Below are 22,262 nucleotides of genomic sequence, written 5' to 3' on the forward strand. Positions count from 1 at the left end.
CAAATTGCTGACTTGACATTTTATTTTCTGATATTATCAGACAATGGTAAAAAAAAAAACTTGTTTCATTTACAGGTAATGCCCTTATTAAATGTGGAGAAACACAGAAACGAATTGGAACAGCAGACAGAGAGCTGATTCAAACATCAGCCTTAAACTTCCTCACTCCTTTAAGAAACTTTATAGAAGGAGATTACAAAACAATTGCTGTGAGTTGGAAAATATTCCCCTTTTTTAGTAAAATAAATATATACTTACAGTTTTTAATAAGCAATTTGCCTTCGAAGTGACTGTATAGATGTAGAGATTAGAAAATTTAAATAATCTAGCTAGGTGCATGTTCACATAACAAAACTAACCAAAATAAAAATGACTGATGATAGGACCTCCATTTTTGTGTCCCTGTTAGTGCTGTTAAGATGCTTTTACATCAACTGTTCATTACCAACACTAAAATCTAAAAAGAAGTTCCTGGAATGATTAGAAATATAGACCAAAAATAACACTGTACTATAACCATATAACTATTCATTTCATCTGGGAGCCAGAATCCTAATTACCAGAACTCTTTTTCTGGTTATTAGACTTTCTGTCTCTCTGCATCCCTAGAAGTCTGTTATCTTCTTTTTAAACAGCTGTGTTGTATTGCTCTGAAGAATAAGAAATAAATATTATATGAACTTTACCAAACCTAATCCATTAGTCTACAATTTTTTAAATTTAATTTGCTTTTAAGTGATGGGAAATAGAGATTAGGTGGACATTTTTTTCCTAAGATTTTTGCAGGACTGCTCTTTATTGTAAATACTACTTCAAAACTTCACTTGGCAGATTTCTTACTATAAAAATTAATAATAACAAATATTCTAGAAACTGAGTATGTTTACAATGAATTTTTCCCTGGGTAAAAAGTATTTGGCCTGAGACAAAGGAAAAACCACCAAGTTGAAATATGATTTAAAAGATAGGTTGGATTGTCAAAAGGACTTAATTTGATATATGAAATCTGTCTAAGAATTAATAATACAAACAGTGATTCTTATAAACTCACCTGTTACACAGAAGCTTGAGGTTCCCATGAGGACTTCTAAAATACTATACTTCTGTTTATTCATTATTCATTCTATAAATATTTGAAATTCCAATTTGGAGTGGTAGAGTTGCTTTCTGTGCAGCCTACCCCATCCTAGAGGTAGTCATGGAGGGTATCGAGGAGCTTTGTCCTAGGCCCATACCTTCACCTTAGATACTTTGTAGATAATCCATAAGAGTTTGAAACAGTTTCTCAACCTGGGCACTACTGACATTTTCAGCCAAGTAATTCTTCATGAAGGGAGCTATACTGCATTGTAGAGGGTTCAGCAGCATTACTGTCTTCCATCCAGTAATGCTAGTAATGTCCGCCCTGCCCCAGCCCATTGTGACAGCCACAAAGATGCTGCCAGGTGTTCTCTAGGGGGCAAAATCGCAAAATACTAGAATTGATATTACTTTGTTTCTGCCATCATGTGCATCTTTACCAGATTTCTCAGATATCTAGAATGTCTCTATCATTTTAAAATTGGAAAAAGTAAAAGAAAAAAGGGGAGTTGGATACCTGAATACTTTATATAGCCAACTTTATAATCATAGATTTTTGTTTACCAGATTATTCATATATTTAATGGAGAATAATACTTTAAATGTGTATCCTCTTACTGGATTTTAACATCATTAGCCTTTCTTTTTTCTTTCCTATATTTATAGAAAGAAAGAAAACTATTACAAAATAAAAGACTAGATTTGGATGCTGCAAAAACCAGACTTAAAAAGGCAAAAACTGCAGAAACTAGAGCTTCAGTAAGTAGTGTTTTTAATAGAAAAATATTTTAGGTTAATAATTTTAAGACTTGTAAAGTATTTTACGTACATAAGATGCAAACTGTAATCTATCATTAAGACTAATTATGACTTTAGGGTATTATTTTTGTGTTTTTAAGCAAACTTATCAGAACTTAATAGATCCCAATCAGTGCAGAGTAGTCTTGGCAATAGTCTTATTTTGGCAATATACCTGTTGCTAAAAAGCAAAAATTATAAGAGCTCCTAGAGTTGTGTCATGTTCTTTAAATATCCTCACTGTTGATGGCCTGTATGTCTTTTAGAAATAGATTTATTATATTTGAAATGGAATATCAAGTTTGAGAATGGCTTAAAAATTTGGTGTGACTCTCTTTATACTTGTGACTCAAACTGACTAAAGCATTTGTCACCAAGAATAGTTCCAAAACCATTCAAACAGTGGCAACATGGACTCTCAGGTGACTACTTTAAAGAGGAAGAAATTGGGGTAAATAAGTCCTGGTATATTTTTTCATAAAATCAACCTTAGAATAGTCTTCTAAAACTGTGTAGGGATATATTAAATATATCATTCAGTGGTTTTATATGAATATAACTCTCTTAAAAGGTTTTATTTTTCAGCTTCTCATTTAATCTAATATTTATACTGTTTATATATCTCTATTCCTAAATTTGAACAGATTTGAGTTCATTCTTAATTTGAGCTAAGGGAATGTTTTGTTAAGAGGCATAACATTCCCACTGCCTTTTGTTCCCAGCTTACTACCACCAAGAATCATTGCCCTATGGGACATTACCATAGTGCTGGTAGAAGTCTGTTGTGGTTCTCTTTGTTTTGGGAAAGAAAAGGTTGAGATTTGGTTTAGAGTGAATATTAAAACTGATAACTTGGTATTGAGCAGTGATGTCCTGGGAGATTACTCCAGTACCTTGTCTGAGCAGAGTGAGTTATATTCTTCTAGATGGTTCCCCTTTTGCACATTCTTTTTTGACTACTGATGGAGAAGAGCCATCTTTGACAGGACATCAATTCCAAATGCAGGGGCTATTTCATCTCAGAATTTTTCATGACATCAACAAGAACGGCCTAAATTCCCTAAATAAGCTTTTTGCAGAATCAGAACTTTAAAAATGAATATGTAGATGACAAGAGACTCTGAATTAGGATATTAGTTTCTAGAAGCTAATAGTAAATTTATGGTAAAATATAAATTGATTATTAAGATACTAATTTCATAATCAGGAAAAAAAATGTTGATAAGTAGGATCATTTGGAAGTAAATGTTCAAACTAGAACAGAATCTTTTTATTCATGCCCACATGTGCCCAGTGATGATCACAGAATAAGAATACTGTTAAGTGTCAGTATAAAATTTTCTTTAAGAAACACTATTAAAGGATAATACTTATTTACCTGGAGAAATGCCAGAAAGCTCATAGTTTTAACAGTATACAAGGTCCATTGATTATTTTAAATTATTTTATCACTGCTATTAAAATGTAAGAACTAAATATAATAGTAAATAATTATTTAGAGATATTTCCTTTCGATATATCCAGAAAGATCTAGACAATTCTTCCGTTCTGTGTATTGTTGAAGACAAAACTTTTTTTTCATGGGGATTTACATTTAAAATAAAAATGAAAGATTATACAGGTGACTTTATCCAACAATTTAGCTTATACACAGCTTCTCTAGAATTTATGTATTACATAAAACAATTTAACTAAAGCTAAGTATTAAAAATATTAGTCTAGAGAATAATACACATTCCCTGATTTTAGTTCTATTCTTTCCCCCTATACAACCAACTCATTTCTCTTCAACTTGATAGCAGTAAGTATGAAATACTTGAGAAAGTAAAAGTCCTCTTAGTTTTTATTACATAAAGCCCTGAGGCATGCCTATACTTTGTGTTCCTTTTTTTCTGTATTTCTCTTATGCTTGCTAGAAGAATACAGAAAAATAGGAACCATGAGGAGTTTGGGTTTACTTTTTTCTTACTCCTTTCACCCATTTACTGGTTTCTGGTTAGCAGCTGAAGAATTTCATCATATCTTTCTTTGATTTCACTTATTTTTTGATTTCTATTGTGTGACTAGTTATTCCTCCACAAGTAAGGTTTGGCACCTGTGCATAGTAGCCCCCTTTTTTTTTAAATTCATTTACTAGTTTCTTGTAACGTTTCTTAAAATTCTCTATTTATCAAATGTAAATTTGTACAAGGTGGCTGTCTGAGGGGAGTTCATGTAAAACCTTTGCTGCCCTCAATTCACAGTCTAGTAGAGTAGATTGAACTTTGATGGTTTAGCTGTATTGGTAAAATATTTATGCTTGTGTCCAGTATTTCTTCTCTACTAAATTGTGTTTTATTAGCTAGCATATTGAAAAATGGTAAAGCAATATCAAAGGCAATTCTCAAAAATAAACCAATTGAGCAGAAAAGAGAAAACCTACTTGAATATTTCACAACAAACAAAAATGTAATTTTGAAAACAGTATAAAACATATTAAAAGAAGCAAAGACATATAACTTCTGCATTTAAGTTATAAGGCACTGATATTACTGACCTAACCTTAGAGTTAAGTAAACTCCTAAAAAATTATTTTAGTGTTTTGTAAAGAGAAAAAAAAACTCTTATGGTTTCCAAGCTCTCTAATATTTAGCAGTTTAAACCTCTGTTACTTTTGGGTATCCAGATTTGATAGAAAATGTATCTTCTTCAAGTAACACAATATAACAAATATGTCCCTCTGCCCACTTAAGCATTTCCACAGGTATCTAAATCTTTTAATTTATAGTGAGTGAATTTATAGCACCATCAATAACCTTTACTTTAATGTATACATGTTAGACTTTATAGTTTATAAAAATACAAGGATTGACACGCCTTTCATACTTCTTCAGGGTATGCAAAAGACCTGGCTGAGCTGATTGAAAGAGAACATTTTTTAAGGCATCATGCATTCATAAAATGGAAATGGCCTTTGAATAGGAAAGATGTGGGTAGGCAGAAGGGCTTTCATAGGTGAAAATTTAATAAAAATTATAGGTAATTGTGGCAGTTTTTAAAGTGATGCATTTTCTCTCCAAATGATTCTCATTTAAAATCCAAGCATCAACCATGTTATTTTTCTTTGAAAAATTTGTATCTTTTGGAAAAATTGAATAGGCACCACAATATGAAGTGAAATTCCATAGAACAATATAATTTGTTTTGTTAAGTAGAGAACCATTTTATCAGCTCTTGAATACTTTGTGTGTTCTTTATTGTGCAGAAGTAACTTGTTTCACCATGTTCATTGGTATAATGTGTTCTTTGTCTCTTACCTATGCACTTAAGCAACTAAACGCAACTCGCCTTGAAGGAGATAACATTATGGTAAATTTCTCTCACATGCTCAACTTCCTGCATGTAAAATGGCTGAAGGTTTGTTGGCCTAATGTGTTTTCTACATCTTGATTAAAGTGCCTTCTCTTGCTATTATCTACCTGTAAGAGTCCGTAATAGTCAAAGCCATGCATTCTTTAGTCTAACAAAAAGCACAGGGAATACTAGCTGAAGTAGTATTGAAACTCGAAGAAAAGAAATTATGTGTTCTGATTGCCAGATACACTAGCTATACCAAATTCAGAATTTAGAATGTAAACACACAATGTCTTTTATATCAGATAAAAGTTACTTTAACTGGCACTTCATATATTCACTTGTAGCAAAGAAAATTAACAAAGTTTACTTAGAGAATATAGGGGGTACAAGTTTACTTTGCTTCTCAGTATCTTTAATGTTTACCCTAATATTCACCCAAACTCAACATAGAACTAATTTCTACTGCAATTCCAGGATGAGACAAACCCCAGTAGTTGAGTATTTCTGTAGTAATGAGGCTTATGCCCCACCCAGTGCTAATTCACATGTTTCAGAACAGTGATAGCCTTGGGCAAGAATTGGAAATTAAAATTGTTCTACAGTATCCAGTGCATATAATGAGCTTGGTTTGAGGAAAGTTTTGAGATGCCAGAAGTTTTTAATTTTTTAATAAAACAGAAATTCATAAAATCTGAGCATAGCACAAAAACTCATAAATGTTAGCCAATAAATATTTAAAGATGTGGTGTTTGGTATTATATGCCTAGGTACATCACTTCCATAGAAGTGGCATGGAATCTGCAGTACAATTAATAATAAGTTGGCAGTTAATTGACTGCTTTTATCCATTAGCATTGACCTAAAGCCCGGGGAAGATTATTGAACAGAGTATGTAAAATGCATTTTTGTTTTTTAAACTACTGTAATTATTGAAGCCCTGGGCTGAATAAGAGCTTTGCTTAGATAGCAAGAGAATGCATTCATTTGTTTCCATTGTCCTATCTGTAGATAAATGAAAAGTGTGAGACTATTTCAGTCATTGGTAATTTAGTATATAAATCATAGTTTTTCTTTATATCCTAAATAATAAGCAAGACTATTTCATTTATTAGGCATTTGTTTTACTACTGATGTCATCTACTTGTAGTAAAACATATTTAACTGTGGTAATTGTAAATTCATTATATATCAAGTTTATTGTGTCCCCCCACCCCCACAGCTGTATCATTCACATTCAGTGTCCATTTATCCTTACTTTATTTTAATTGCCTAAAATTCTAGAATTTTAGCCCTAAATGAGACAATCATTTCGTCCAAACCTTTCGTTTTACAGATGAGAGAACTAGAACTAAGAGGGGTTAAATGTTCCCAATTTTGGAAAACTGTTTGGAAATACTACAAATTTATAGAATTAGTACAAGATTCAAAGAAACTGATAGTATGGATACATTAAAGAAGGCTTACTTTCACAGTATATAAAGCTGTACTGATTTAGTTTCTACTGTAATCTTTTAATGTGATTCTGGAAAAGGAGAGTATTCCATTTGAATTAAAATACATTTTTCTATACTAAGTTGTAGAAAATGTTTAAGTCCAACTTTCATGCTATATATTTCTCTAATTTTTAATGCTGGCTAGATTTGGGCAGAGGAAGTGACAAAAGTAAGTAAATTATTAAACCACAGAATTATGAAACAATTGTGATTATATAAATATTGGTCAACAACCATGCAGCTAGTCATAGGCTGTGTTACATAACTTATAAAAACGGAAAATTATGGAAAGCTCAGGTCTGTTTGGCTAGTAATAACTCCACAGAGCACTAGGACAATGATGCAGAAATGTGTCTTGTACAGGCTCTGATAAATACTAAATACCTGTGATATTAAGTGGTAATCTTCACAGTGCTTTGCCAAAAGACAGTTTAAATACTTGGCTTATTCATATGTTAATTATGTAAAATAGTTAACATCCTGCCCTTTCAGAAAATTGAATATATCATGTCACACAAGTGAATTTTCTATGTAACTGAAGCTTGGTTCTTTTCAGCACTAGAGCTAACTTTTCTGCCATTTTAGTTGAAAATATTTGTAAGAATGTATTTTACTGCTGCATTAAGTGCAGGATAATATATATTTAATTTTAGTTACAGTTAGGGTCATTATTATGATTATCCATTATTGTACTGTATAAAATGGAATCTGTTGTTTGTTTTTGAAGTATGTTGTCTCCTCCCTAAGGATGAGGCTGTCACTTTTAGAAGCTGAGGATGAGTAGGGAAATCAAATAACTAAGCATAGATTTAAGGAGTAAAATTATGACTTGAGTGCAGATTTGTCTCAAATGCTATTTGAGGTCTACAGAAGTATTTTTAATTTACTTCCCATGTTTAAACCTACCAAAATCTAACTTCAGATGAGGACAGTGATGGGGAATGAGGGCAGGTTGTACTTGTGGCCCCTGACTATTCATTGTTTTACAAACTTTATTTTCTAACTCTGTAGGATTGCTGACTATACAGTCTATTTCATGCATAGGACAAATGAAGCTATTCATTCTATGACTTGGAAATCCATTGGGAAATTCATGACTCATGCTGTCATTCCCCTTTGTGGAATCCATTCATTAACTTATTTATGGTTCCACCCTGGCCTTTGATTTCTTTCTAAACTTCTAGTATGAAAAAGGGGCAGAGTAACATAGAAGAGTGTAGGTTGAACAGGAAAAGTAGGGTCTCTTCCACTTTGGTTAGCATACAACTACACCAAAAAAAACTGATTCTGCAGTCCTTTAAGTTTGGGAAATTTTGATATAATGGGAAAAAATGCTTGAAACAGATTTTATGTATGTATAGATGAAAAAATATATATCAAAATGGACTTGGGGTTTTTTTTCCTTCTATGTCTTCTGTCAGTTTTGTAATTTAAAAGTATATAATTTTAAATATTCATATTCCTGGAATATTTTAAGATTTACACCCATAGAAAAAGTAGATAGCACTGAACAAGATTGTCACAGCAAATGCCTCAAAAGCATGCCCAAAATTTCTACATATAGTCACCTGATCCTGATGTCACAGACCAACAAAATCTTACCCTTTTTCTCAAGTTACAGCCTGAAAGCACTCTTCTTGCTTCCTTACTCAAGTTATGCTGTCCTATACTCCAGTTAGTCCAGTAACAGTAATTCTAAGCAAATGTTTTCCTTAAAATTCTAGGCCTCTGTTAATCACAAAATTAAGTCAGGGAATGAGATATTCTGGAGGACAGAATAAAAATCCTTTAAATTCATTGTTTTTCTTAAACCCCTTTAAAATGAGTATTTTCTTCCTATGTAAATTGGTATGCTAAACCTAATTTCAGTTACCTCGGCCTCTCAGACTAATTATTGTGACCAATTATATGTGTCAGAAGTAGAGAAGGTTTGGGACATTTGACAATTTGCATCCACCCCAAACATAGACTGAAACCTGTTCAGATGAGATTCATTTCCTCTTGTCATTTATCTTTTCTAAATGAAAGATCTACATTGTACAGGAGAATGAGTTCCCAGGCTTTTTAACATGGTGCCTTTCTTCACAAATAATTAAATTTTCCTCAAACATAGAAGACTGATCCTTTGTAGTGAGATCATTTTAAATTTTTTTATTCAGTATATTTCCTCTTCAGATTCCAAATTCCTGGTCACTTTTAATCTACTACCTAGCTTACTTGCTTACAGCTTGTTACAGAAGAATTTTCTGCCATTTCTACTAGGGCTGTTAAATCAAATTGTACTTTCATAGTCAAAAACCTATATGGGACTATCCTCATTTACTTCTGAAGCTCATTTATTTTATTTTTGCTATGGTTACTTACTTTAATCAAAACCTGTTTGTATTCAACCAAGCAGAACAGTAAATGGTACAAATGTAACACTGAAGTGATTGGTTTTCCTTAACACATTCCTTAGGAGGAACAGAATTCTTTTCTTCTCCTGGGACTTTTTTCTGCTTCATAGTACCTTCCAGATGAAGCTTATTCAGCCCTGTTATCAAAGCACCATGTGTTCTGGTTTCAGTCAAGTAAATTTAATTTTAACTCTTGACTTATTGAGTAATTCAAGCTTGTTTCCATAAACTCAGTTAGTGGTCATTTCTTAGTCACTTCTGCCAGCAGGTCTGTTGCCTTGGGATGGGCGTGATTATATTAACTGATGATCTATTTTGCTGCTACTACTTTGTTGACAGGTTCACTAGGTTAACTATTGCCACCAAAATGTGGAAGAGAGGGAAAATGGGGTATGAAAGGAAAAAGTTCAGACCTTGTTTTTATACTTAAGACAGTCTTAGAAGTATTGTTATTATTTGGAGAGGAGAAAGCTGTTTATCCTGAAGAATAGTAGAAAATACCATTGTAGTGACAGAATCACCATTGATGATTCCCAGCAAGGTAAGGTGACTATTTTGAGTGAGCTGTGATATTCTGTTTTCTCCTCCTCACTTAACTACCAACCAGCTCTTGCTAAAGGTTTGGGATGTTTTTGCTATTATTTACTATTTTAGATCGCTGAGTTTTTAGTGAACTATTTTGTCCCAGCACTAAGCCCGTACCAGAGAGTTGATGCTTGTAGTTGTATGCTATCGTGCACACCCCGGTCAGGCTCTGCGTCAGTGACTTCACCTTGACAGCCTGAAGAGCTACAGTAGAAGTATTGATACCATGAAAATCAATATATTAGAGCTTTATTTTATTTCCTGAAGAGCCAGTTTACCAGCACACTACAATCAATTGAAGGTCACCCATAACTTGAAGATAAACCCTAGCATATGTTATAGATAATATTCCTGTTTAATGCATATTTTATGGAGTTTGGAAGGAAAACTAAAAAGAAAGACATTAATGTAGGACAAAGAATCCTTTTTCCTAGAAAACAAGAACTGTATTCCTAGAAACAAGTGTGTATTTGGTAACTAAATATAAGAGATTATAATCCTGTAGCTTCACTCTGAAGTTTTTTCATTTGAGATTGAAGGCCATCTTTACCTACAGTGTTACAATTAAGAATTTCTTGAAATTTTATACATGTAAACTGATATTCTTTAAATCTTGTAAAATGTTAAAATTAGCAAAATTGGTACTAGAAAATATATGATAACATATTGACTGTCCTGTACTTTTTCTAGGTTTTCATGTATATGTCATTAAGCTTTGACATGAATAGATTATTTTAAGTCAAGTACTGGTGAGCAGTCAGTTCTGTCTAGATTGAGTAATTCTAGAAAAGCTAAGGTCTGGAAACCAAGGACCACTTTAGATATAAAGCAAAATCAGGGAATTGACAGGTTATCACTTGGGGTTTGTTTACAGGATCTTTTAGCTGTCTAAACAAATGTATATAAAATGGACTTAGTCCTCTAATGAGATTCTAAAACTATGCTCTAATTTAAGTCTGAACAGGAATTAAGAATAACTCAAAGTGAATTTGATCGTCAAGCAGAGATTACCAGACTTCTGCTAGAGGGAATCAGCAGTACACATGTGAGTGTTCATTCCTTGGAAATTCATTGCAACAAAAGACTGATAGTTCTAAGGCAATTGGGGGAGGCAGAACTCAACTTCCTTTTCAGTCATTTATTAAGGAATTCTAAATTGTGGCACTTTCCAAGATTTATAAAAAATATTTAAAATTTTTGTATTTAAGAGAACTCATTACATAGTTCTCCTCCAGTCATCAAATCCAGTTCTTAGTTTTTGTTTGCTAACAGATTGTTACCACACTGGTGACTGAGGTCATTCTTAATGAGCCTTGTAATGAACTGCTAGATACTGATGATTACAATGTTGTGCTCTGTCTCCCCTTCACATTTACCACTCTAACTAGAGGACTCAGAAGTGATTGTAACTTTCCTTTACAGGCCCATCACCTCCGCTGCCTGAATGACTTTGTAGAAGCCCAGATGACTTACTATGCACAGTGTTACCAGTACATGTTAGACCTTCAGAAACAACTGGGAAGGTGGTAATATCCTTTTAACATGTGAAACTCCTGATAAGAGAAGAAATTCAGATTTTTGCATATGAACTAATAATAGAGGTGAAGATTAGAAGAATTAAATGCTTTTATTAGCTTGCTTAAAATAGATTTTTTTTTTTAAGGAAAGTAATTATCAAACATCTGAGGTAGCAAAAACATTTTGAGCTCTTCTGGCACCAAAGAATGTTAACAGGGATGAGAAGATACCAAGTTGTAATGTTAATGGCTGTAATAGCAGTGTCGGTAGAAGTGGTAACTGAATGACAGCAGTCACGTAACAAGGGCTCCGGTTGTCCCGGGCAGTCTTCTGGTACCTCATGTGTAATAATGTTAGAGTCCTCATGCTAGTGAGGTAGATGCTTTTATTATGCACATTTTTCAAATGAGGAAACGAAAGCACTAGTTGCAAGATTAATAAATGTATTTGTTAAATTATTGGAAGGTTTCATATTTGAAGCTGCAGTGGCAGCTACTCTACAGGTTTTTTAAACATATCAATGAAAGTTCTTAGAAGGTGTAAATGACTTCTTTTTTTTTCAGTTGATTGGGAGTTGTTTTCCCTTTACTATTAATTCCCCAAAATTGACGTAGGTAGACCTCAGTAGTTAAAGGCTAATTATGCTAGTAAATTTGAAAGTAAATTCCATGGTTAGAGACTTTAAAAGCCATGTGTGTGTGTATGTATATGTACACCTACGTATGGGTGGGGGAAGAGCTTATTACCATTTTTATCATCAGAAGTGTATATATTTAAGCATTGCTGAGAAACTGAGTAAAAATGAAATAATTTTTTAAAAAGGAACTGAGTTCATTGAGGAAGAGATGCTAGGAAGTATGTTCTTAACGTTAGAGTGAAACCTGAATTAGGAACTTATTATTTTTATCATTAGAACTTTTTTATCCATCAGAGAAACATTTCCTTTTAATTTTTAAAAATGCATGATTCTAGACATGAAAGATTACAATGTAATCAAAATAGATCAAACCCCTGCCTTCATGGAACCTACATTCTATTTGGTAGAGGGGAATAGAAAACCCAATATATATGTGACAAACATAATATATTAGAAGGTGGTAAATGCTATGGAGAGAAATACAGCAGGGAAGTATTTTGGTTGAGGGTAGAGGTTTGCAGTAGTCAGGGAAAACAGACTTGAAAGACATAAGGAAGCAAAGCGTGGGGCATCTGAGAGGAAATACTTCTGGACGAGAGTACAGCAAGAGTAGAGACCCTGCAGCAAGAACCTAGCTGTTCTGTTCCAGCGGCTGCAGGGAGGGCTTAGTTAGAGCTGAATTGGGGAATGGAGCTGGAGCACACAGGGCTTTGGAAGCCAATTTTGGCTTTGGTCTTTACTCAAGATGAGGAATCTTTGGAGGATTTTGATCTAAAAAGTGACGTGATTTGATTTTAGCCTTCAACAAGATCATTCTTGTTCTTTTGAAGACAGGTGTTAAAGGGCATGGGTGGAACCTAACAGACCTGTTTGGAACCTACTGCACATATAATTTAGTCAAGAATCCAGTGAAGAGATGGTGGTGGCTTGAATCAGGGTGCCTGATAGATGTGGTAAAAGAGGTCGAACTCTGGGTGTATTTTAAAATGGAGCCAGCAGGATTTAATGACAGACTTCATGTATGTGAGGCTGAGGAGCCAAGAATTACTGCAAGTATTTGGCCTGAGCAACTGAAAGTATGGAGCTGTGGTTAATTAAAATGGGGAGTGCCCCAGGAGGAGCAACATGGGGTGGGGAAGGAGGGTACATCCTGTATATCAGAAGCCCAGCTTCAGACATGATAAGTTTGAGAAGTCCATTGCATATCTAAAGTGGGTATATCCAATTTTAGATGTACAAGTCTGGAGTTTGGGGGCAGTGAAGTAGAGATGTAAGTTAGAGTCATCAACACATCAAAGATATTTAAGTCTGTGAGACTAGATGGTATCAGCAAGGCAATAAGTATAGGTGGAGAAAAGCAGAGGGCTGAGGGCTTAGCCCTGAAGTACTCCCACACAGAGCTGAGGACAGCTAGGGAGGATGGTAAGGAATGAATAGTGAGGTGAGAGTGAACCAAGTGTGTGGCCCAGAAGTCAAGTCAAGATGTAGGAAAGTGGAGGGCTGTGACCCACTGTGATCACTTAGATACGTCAAGTGAAATGAGGACTGCTAATAGACCACTGGTTTAGAACACTGAAGTCATTGCTGACCTTGACAAGAGTAGTTTTGCTGGAACAGTAAGGGCAAAAGCTTGTTTGCAGTAAGGGCTAGCAAATTTTTGCTTGTTTTTAAAGACAGGAGAAATGATAGAGTAAATGTAGAGATATGATAATGGGGAGAAAAGGGAAGAATTGCTAGTGTGATATCCTTGAGAGGAAAAAGAAGATGAGATTTTATGCACAGGTAGAGAAGTTTATTAGCAGCATCAACAGCATCTTTAGTAAGAGGAGAAATGGCCAGAGCATGGATTCCTAATTGTTCTTTTTCCTCTCAGTTAAAAAGGAAGTAACACATGAGCTGAATGGAAAGGCTAGGAGAGAATTGCTGGAATTTTGAGGATGAGTGAAAGAGTATGAAATAATCATCAGGAGAATGGAAAGTGAGTGGACTAGAGAAATGTAGTGTGATTGCCAGGCAGCATTGTGGACCTATTTGAGGTTCCCACTCATAAATTTAATGTAAGACCAGACAACATCGTTTTGCATTTTTCTATTCTCATAGTAGATACATGGATACTGAATAGACCAATAGGGAGATTTTTACCAAGTCAGTATGATGAAGTGAGGGGCATAAGAGATGAAGATACACACAAGGGGGTGATTATAATAACTAACCATGGACATGAGGGCATGTTGGAAGGATCAAATGGTAGGTTTATAGTAAGACTATAGATCCAAGATAGGCTTGTTGTAGCAGAAGTGCTAGGGGAGAAAAAAAGGTGATGGTTGGAGAATAGGATGTTGGTGGTTTTGATTACTGGAGAGTTATAGTTTTTAGAATTGATAAGGTCTAGATGGGAGGCAGTGGGAACAGGTGGCTGAACTAGGTTCAGGCACAGAATCATTAGAAGAGAGGAGTTCATGGATCTGAGAGGCCACAGTGCTGGAAGAATTGTCTGTATGAATATTAATATCACCAAGTTAAGTTACAGTGTCAGTGAGCCAGGAGCTAGAATCTAGAAATGAAGGAAAAGGAATGAGGCATCTGTAGATGATCGCAACAAGAGATGGTGGGTAATATATAGTCAAATAATAGAAATCCATACGTTAGGTAGGATTGGTTAGGGAGAAGAATATTAATAGTAATAAGGAACATGCAGTTCCTGCTTCCTCCACCTCTACACCATCCACCTCAATGATAAAAGGAGTGTGGGAGATAAGCACAGGTATAAGGGGTAAAAGGAAGGATTAGAGGTTAAGAGTAGAGGGAATTTTGCTTCTGGCTGACTCTTAACTTCCAAGAGAAGGAAATTATATTTTATGGAGGCATGAATTTATATGGATTTATTAAAATTAAAATATGAATTTTCATAGGGAATTTTCAGCCTTAGAAATGGTTGAATTAGAATGATTATAAGCCTTCCATTTTATGTTGTTTTCCATTTAGTACAATCGGAAAAACAGTAGCCTTATAATAAATTGAAAATTCTAATTTTCTTTCTAAGCACATGAATCATAGGGATTTCACTGACTTGTAATAAAACCTTTGTTTTTTTTCCCCTAAAATATAGAAGACAGACAAACTTGTAAAATTTTCCCTAGTCTCCCATTATCTTAATGTCTTAATCATAATTATCAGTATTTTTTTGATAATATTATAATAAAATACTATAATTATCATGGTATTTGAACAGCCATCTCTATACTTGTCTCTATGTCCATAAAGGAATGGTATCATTTTGTCTTGAGTCTTCAGCTTGTGGCAGCAGTGGTGGACATGTAGATATTCAATTTGTCATTTGAATGAATAGGAAAATGTGATTGGATCAATCCTTTTAAAAGAGTTCAATTACTGAAATATTTCTGAAAGAATTGAGAAACCTTGTAGCATCTAATATTTAGTTTTTCACTGACAGTTTTATTTAACGATTTATAAAAGGAGGAAAAGATTAATAAAACATACTAATAGAAGTTTTCTGGAAGTCCTTTTAAGGATAAACTCATTTTTTATTTTTTCTGGTATAGCCATTGTGCTTTTTTTAAAAAAACTCAAATTTATAATTGTAAGGACAGTTTTGAAATTTAACTTTCAAGGATATATATTTGAAAACCACCTGAATTTCCTCTAGTGTAATTGGCCCAAGAGGTATAAGCTAGATAGTACACTCTCATTAAAATATTAATATCTATAAATTTTTATCTATAGTGGGGGTTAGTAAGAGGTAAACACTGCCACCAAGTGGTGGTATTAAGGAGCTTTATTCCTTTGGAAAGATAATTGGCCATTTTATTTTCAACAGTTTTCCATCCAATTATCACTGTAACAACAATCAGACATCGGTGGCACCTATATCATCTGCTGCTTCATCAAATGTGATTGGTTCTTCTTCTTTGACTCCAACAAGTGGCCTCGTAATCACCACTCCTTCCAACCTCATTGACCTTAAGGAGTGCAGTGGCAGCAGGAAGGCCAGGGTTCTATATGATTATGATGCTGCAAATAGTAGTGAATTATCACTTCTGGCAGATGAGGTAAGGAATGGGAATATGAGAAGAAAATCATGACTTGACATACCTTCTAGTATTATAACAAAATGCAAATTCCTCATTACTTATTTAGAAATAGTTTACCATGAATGCTTTCATAGATTTCAGGTGGTTGTATTACATTTTATAAAATTTTAACTTATGTTTAACAAAATGGAACATCACAGAAATAAAGCTTTTAACTAAATAACTGAAAGATTTCTAAAACTGCTTCTAATGAAGTCCTTAATCTTTCAGCAAAATTGATAACAATATTTAAATGCCCTTTGATAGTGAGTAGTTTAAATACAAAGCTGATTAATTTTCTGTTTATTTTTTAACAGTTAATAACTGGAAATATTTTATTTTGTAGGTGATCACTGTGTTCAGTGTCATTGGAATGGATTCAGACTGGCTAATGGGGGAAAGAGGAAATCAGAAGGGTAGGGTGCCAATTACCTACTTAGAACTGCTCAATTAGCTAGGTGGACTATTGAAAGATTACAAAGATTACCCATCATGACACTGTATTTATATACAATTAACTCAAAATAAAGCAGGTTTAAGTGTCTTCCATGTTAATGTCTTAAGAGACTGAAAAAAAAACACCAGCCATCAGAAACCAGTCTTTCTGCCAATAAAATTGCATGGTAAATATTTCATTATGGAATTTATGTTAGAGTTTTCTTGCTGAGAATGTTTTCTTACAAAATTCTCTTTCTACTGAGGTTTCACTAACAAGCAGCTTCTACTTTTGAGCCCCAACTTAAAGCAGAACTGTTTTCTACTGAATTTTTCATTAATAGCAAGCTTTTCTTTTATAAAAATAAATTTATTGTGAATTGATATCAATGACTCATTTATTAGGTATAACTAATAGCCAAAGAATAAAATTCAAATTTGTTTTAAACTGTTGGTTTAAAAAGACCTCTAGGATATAGAACTCTTTTGTGAAGAATATGTTTCTGAATGTTTCCGTAAACAAAGGCAATTATTCCATGTTTACCTTGTTTTCCAACATAAATTTAATGATTTCAATGGGTTATTTGTTGGGGCTGGTGCTGTGGGGTGGAGGGGGGCGGTGTTTTATTAAACACTACTGAATGGTTTCTTTTAAATTTAAGAACAACTAGTTCTTGAAAAGCATTACCAGTTTCTCTTGTTTATTTGCAGTTAAGGTTCTAAAATGTCTGAAACAAGTTCAATTCACTAAGCAAAGTTTTTAAGATTGTTCAGTTGGCACAATTTAATGCATAATCATAATTGCATCCATTAATAACATAATGCTGCTGTAAAGAGAATTTGTTATTGAAAAACAAATCCTTATAAAAATATGAATTAGTGCAACTACATTTATCATAAATTGTATACAAACAATATACCTTTGGTTACTCTTAGTCTACTAAAAAAATGATCAAAATATATTAATGAACTTAGGTTATCTTGATCAGGATCTCGAGTTATAGAATACACACTAATGAAATGATTAGTGTTACACTTGAAGTCAGAAAATTGCTGCAAATCAGCAGATTGTTTCCATGTTAGAACTTCTGCTCTCATTCTTTCATTCTTCAAAGAGTTGTTGAGGGTCAGGCACTACGCTAATCAGCTGGGGACACTACCCTGAACCAGATGCACACAGTCCATCCCCCTGAAGACCTAAGAGGCCAGTGGAGAATACCGAAAAAGAAATAAACGACTATCATAAAACAGAAGCAGTGTCATGATAAAATACAGGGTGCTGTATTTGGGAGCTTTGAGAGTCACTTAATTCAGATCTGCGGAATGGGAGATGGTTAGGAAAGGGAAGTATTCCAGGTAGAGGGGAAAAGATGTGCCAGGTCTGGAACCAAGAGAGTGTAACGCACTCTGACAACTATAAAAGTAGCTCAGTCTATGGTTAGCCAGAGACGGGTAAGATTCCTCAAGGGAGGAACAACCTAAGACAGGCACAGTCGCAGGGGGGCCATCAGGTGAGAATTTGGGGATCAACAGAGGTGAGGCTCAGAACCTCACCCCCCCTGCTTTGAGAGAAATCTTCTGCATCCGTGGATGTCTTGCTGCCCTTGTCTAGCCTGGATTAATACTTAGTCCATAGGCACACACCTGATCATCTGATCATCTACATTTGCCTTCTTACAGCACTAAACTATGTTTTCTACCTTTATCTTGCATCTACCTACCACTTCAGCATTTTATTAAAAATAAAAATAATAATAATAATAGGAGAAATGTGGGATCAACATATAAATCAAGTACAAAAATCAAATGAATATTCATATTTGACCTGATGGTTTATAGGTCATATTGCATGATCAAAACCGAAAGTTTCTGTGATGAATGCCCTTGTACTGTTCACCATGTAAGAATTTATTCACTCTGTAAGAATTCGTTCACCATGTAAGAACTTGTTCGTTATGCTTCAGAAGATTGGAGACTGACGAGAATTAGGCTTGAGATGGATTAATGATTGTACATTGAGCATTGACCCCCCTATACTGAATTTTATTGTTGTTAACAACCATTTGATCAATAAATATGAGAGATGCCCTCTCAAAAAAAAAAAAAAAAAAAAAAAAAAAAGTAGCTCAGTCTGGCTTGTGCACGATGTGCAAAAGTGTTTTCATTTCTTCAGAGAATGTTACAAAAAATGATATATTTTGGTACTTTAAAAACTGGTGAATAATACAAAGGATGTTTTAAAATGGTGTTTAAGAGCTCATAATAAGAGTTCGATAAACATGTTGATAATTTAGGTCACATCCAAACTTTAACAGTAGTTGCCCTTTTATTTTTATGTTATGAGAAATTCTTTTTCAACTTTATAGTTGTATATAAGATGCTGTAATTTTGAATTGCCGTAAAGAACCCCAAAAGCTGCTCAAGCAGTTAGTTATAGAGCCAAGTGAAGCTACTTTTCCCCAGAAAGGAAGTTCTACAGCCAGCCTAGATTAACATCTATTACATTAAGTCCAGATTTAGGCTTTAAAAGAATACAGAAAATTCAGGCCTGCTTAAACAGCAACTATAAATGAGGCTTATGGGAAGGAGAAGAGTGAAGGGAAAGGAGTATATGTAACTGGAGTGAAATTGTCCTGGATTCAAATCCAGTGGTTGTCAGATGTGTTCTTTGGGCTTCTACTCAGATGTTATATAAACCACCATTTCCTTATTAGTAAAATGGAGATAATATGCCACCTTAAAGAGTATTGTAAGGATTCTATAGCAAAGGTTATCTTTTATGTTAGGTCATTTTTAGGGGAGGGTTTGGCACATAAGAGAAACATCAGTTTCCCCTTGTTAGCCCCTGGAGCTTCCTGACTTACCCAGACTGCAGTCTGTTTATGACTGTGTACCACAGATACCTCTGATTGTACCTATGCTCTATTCTGCTCATCAGTCCTTTCCTCCACCCTCCTTAAATCAGACCCAGATCTAGGTTAAACTTCACCACAGTCTGTAAGTTCTTATCAGAACCTTTATCAGATCCTTCTGCTTTTCATCAAATGCATATTGATTATAGCAACCCAATAAAGTGCAATCCTTCAATAGTTTTAAGGTTCAAAGGTTTCTGTGCCTTTGTCTACCACAAGTCCATCGCAGTATATCGGCTTATTCTTACGTTTAATGCTTTTTATTTTAATGGAGTTGTGTTTGATTGGTTGTTTGGGCAGGGGGTGGGGGTATTTCTTTTATTTTGACTTTGGCCTATTTTATAAAGTCACAGGTTTAATTTTTACTCAGGTAAAGGCCCACAAAGGTTCTTAGGCATGGAAAAAACATTTGGGAAGCCTATTAATTCATGGTGCAATTCAGAACTATTTGAATAAGCTCTGTGCCTTGAGTTTAATATAAAGGTATAGTAACATGTAATGAATGCACATATGAATGAAATAATAAACTTGGAAATAATTTTAGATGCTTACAAAAAGTGATTGTGTTGTCTCTACATTTGTCCTCAAAGTAATTTAACCTAAAAGGTCATGGTGTTAAATCATTTTTTATGGTGCTAATCAGAAAAATTAATATTGTTGGAGATTAGGTCCCAGAAATGGCAATGTACCTCACCCTGAGTAACATGAGAAATAAGAAGCCTGAGGCCAGAGTCTCCAGTGGGTTGGAGGTTAGAGTCTACTCTCATAGTCTGTGTGCTATTATCCCCCACCAAAATAAAGAAACTGTGTAAATGGAGGAGCTGGTGTTGGGAGGACATTTCTGAAATACCCTGTGGGGAAGATGATGGAATGCAGGAAAAGAAGCAACGGCTTTGTTTACTTAGAGAGGCCCAGCTATGTCCATGCTTTGCTGACAGGACTCCTCAAAAACTTCCCTACCTCCCAAACACCTGAAATTTTGAAATATGTTACCCTAGTATACAGAACTTCAAGCGTGGATAAGAGTGGTAACAGTCAGATGGCTTTGTAATTTTGCCTACAGCCAGCTTTGCCTCAGCCCCTTCTCCAGATGATTGTCTTTTACCTCAAGATGAGACCCAAGTGGGAAGAAGGGAATTCCATGAGCGCACCTGCCCTTTTCCACATGTTATCCTAGTTAGAAAGTCCATTCAGTAGAGCAGTGGTTCTCAGTGTGAGCTCCCAAGATGGGCACTATCAGGCCTTACCTAGGAACACTAAAAATGCTAATTCACATTTCAAGTACTTTCTACTTTATTTGTACTTAGTTTTTGTCTTCAAGGGGCTGTAGAACTAGTCTTAGTTCTTCAATGTAACATTTAAAAAAACTCTTTACTGTGTTCTAGCACTAATACAGTTTATAATTTATTTGTTTAGTATGTATCTGTCACTCAAGAATGGGCTCGCTTCCTGCAGTAGAGACTGTAATTCTTTCGATCACAGTTAAATTCCCAACTCTTAGCACAAGACCTAGCACACAGTATGTACTCAATAAATATTTGTCAAATGAAAGAAAAAATGCCTTATCCAAGATCTGAATCAAACTCTAGGGGTAGGGCCCAGCAATCTTTTTACAAGCCATTCGAGGGATTGTTGTACTCTAAAGTTTGAGAACTACTTCTTTAGAACAGGGAAAACTTGCCTTTCACCTTCGGACCTACTGTCTGACGTCACTTGAGAAATTCTCTCTGCCTTCTGTACCATCACCAACAACACTGCTCTCAAATTGTGGAAGACCTGCCTGGGCTAAATTCCAAGTGGGTGTAAAGGTACAAGAGTATGTTTAGTGTATGTCAGGGAAATACTCCTTGGAACTCCAGTGCTTGTTTACTATGAAGGGTTTCTGGGAGTAGATCCCTTAGTCTGGAGAAAGGTAAGCACTCCTGCCCATACTTCCACTCCACACAGTGACCATTGGACACCGAAGCACCCCAATAAGCCACTGAAGTCTATTCCTGTTCCTCAGTTTGCCAAGCTCTGCTCTCGTTTCTACATCAAAGGATACTTTTTAAGAATTGTTAATGCTTTTTGAGTAATACAAGTCATAAATAATGTTGGGAAAAGGGGGGGAAATTAAAATAAGAGTTTAAAAGACAAAAGCCACCTGTAATCCCACTGTCCTGGGAGAACTGTTACTTAGGTGATAGCCTTCCAGACTCCTGCATTTATAGATTTTTTAAATGGGATCAAGTTGTACATACTGTTTTGTAACTTTTTTTTTCACTTGACAACATAACTATCCTGCTGTGTCTAATATATTTCTACATCTTTTTTAATGGCTGTGTGGTATCCCATCATATGTGCCACATTTTATTAAACTTTTGATTTTTAGGTTGTTTCCAATTTTTCACTAATAAACTGAAGAAATTGTGTTGCTAAGTCTTGTATGTGTTCTGTGTATTTCCTTAAGATGAATATTGAAAGAGGAATTGCTACTGTAGGTAGTGTGCCAGTTTTTAATAGCTGCTGTTACTACCACTTTGCCCTCTAGAAAATATCAGTTTATGCTGTTATCAGAAGTACATGAAATAATAACTGTTTCTCTTTGGAGGGCTTCCAAACTGTATGTTCTTTGAGGCTTCAGTTTAAAAATATAAAAATACATGGTAAGAAGAGCTAGAGCAGTCGTAAGCTACTCTGATGTGGTCATTTACTCTTCTACCTCCCATTTGGACATTATTTGTAGTACTAGCTTGCTTGCTTTTATTCAGTAGTCTCCTGGAAGCACTATCACCTTTCTGACTTGCTGGAATGATAGAACAATATTAAGTGAACTGGAATTTTAATAGTTTTGATGCAGGCTACTGGTTTTAGAAAGCACAGCCATAATGGACAAAAGTAGAAACTTTGGAAGGTAGGCAAACAGTGGTTCTCCTACTTGGTTGCCTGGTTTTCTGTCAGTCAACATCCTTGAGCCTGTTTGCTCATCTCTAGAATGAGAA

At 34.7% G+C, this 22,262-nt stretch overlaps 1 protein-coding gene across 9 annotated transcripts in view; it reads left to right on the plus strand.

Annotated features, from left to right (window-relative positions):
* The window catches only part of SH3GLB1 (SH3 domain containing GRB2 like, endophilin B1), a 32,273-nt gene extending 15,520 nt beyond the window's left edge, over window positions 1-16,753 (plus strand). The window contains exons 4-11 of one of the 9 annotated variants that reach the window (XM_037012450.2): window positions 76-209; window positions 1,747-1,839; window positions 5,188-5,274; window positions 6,853-6,876; window positions 10,644-10,733; window positions 11,111-11,214; window positions 15,682-15,913; window positions 16,281-16,753. In XM_037012450.2, the coding sequence (XP_036868345.1) occupies window positions 76-209; window positions 1,747-1,839; window positions 5,188-5,274; window positions 6,853-6,876; window positions 10,644-10,733; window positions 11,111-11,214; window positions 15,682-15,913; window positions 16,281-16,388 (872 nt within the window). In that variant the 3' untranslated portion in view covers window positions 16,389-16,753. The remainder of the gene's footprint in view (window positions 1-75; window positions 210-1,746; window positions 1,840-5,187; window positions 5,275-6,852; window positions 6,877-10,643; window positions 10,734-11,110; window positions 11,215-15,681; window positions 15,914-16,280) is intronic. The other 8 variants (XM_037012452.2, XM_037012451.2, XM_037012453.2 and 5 more) reach the window with 8 other exon arrangements.
* Window positions 16,754-22,262: the final 5,509 nt, after the last annotated feature.

The sequence above is a fragment of the Manis javanica genome, chromosome 4, assembly GCF_040802235.1.
Source record: "Manis javanica isolate MJ-LG chromosome 4, MJ_LKY, whole genome shotgun sequence".
Taxonomy (NCBI): Eukaryota; Metazoa; Chordata; class Mammalia; order Pholidota; family Manidae; genus Manis; species Manis javanica.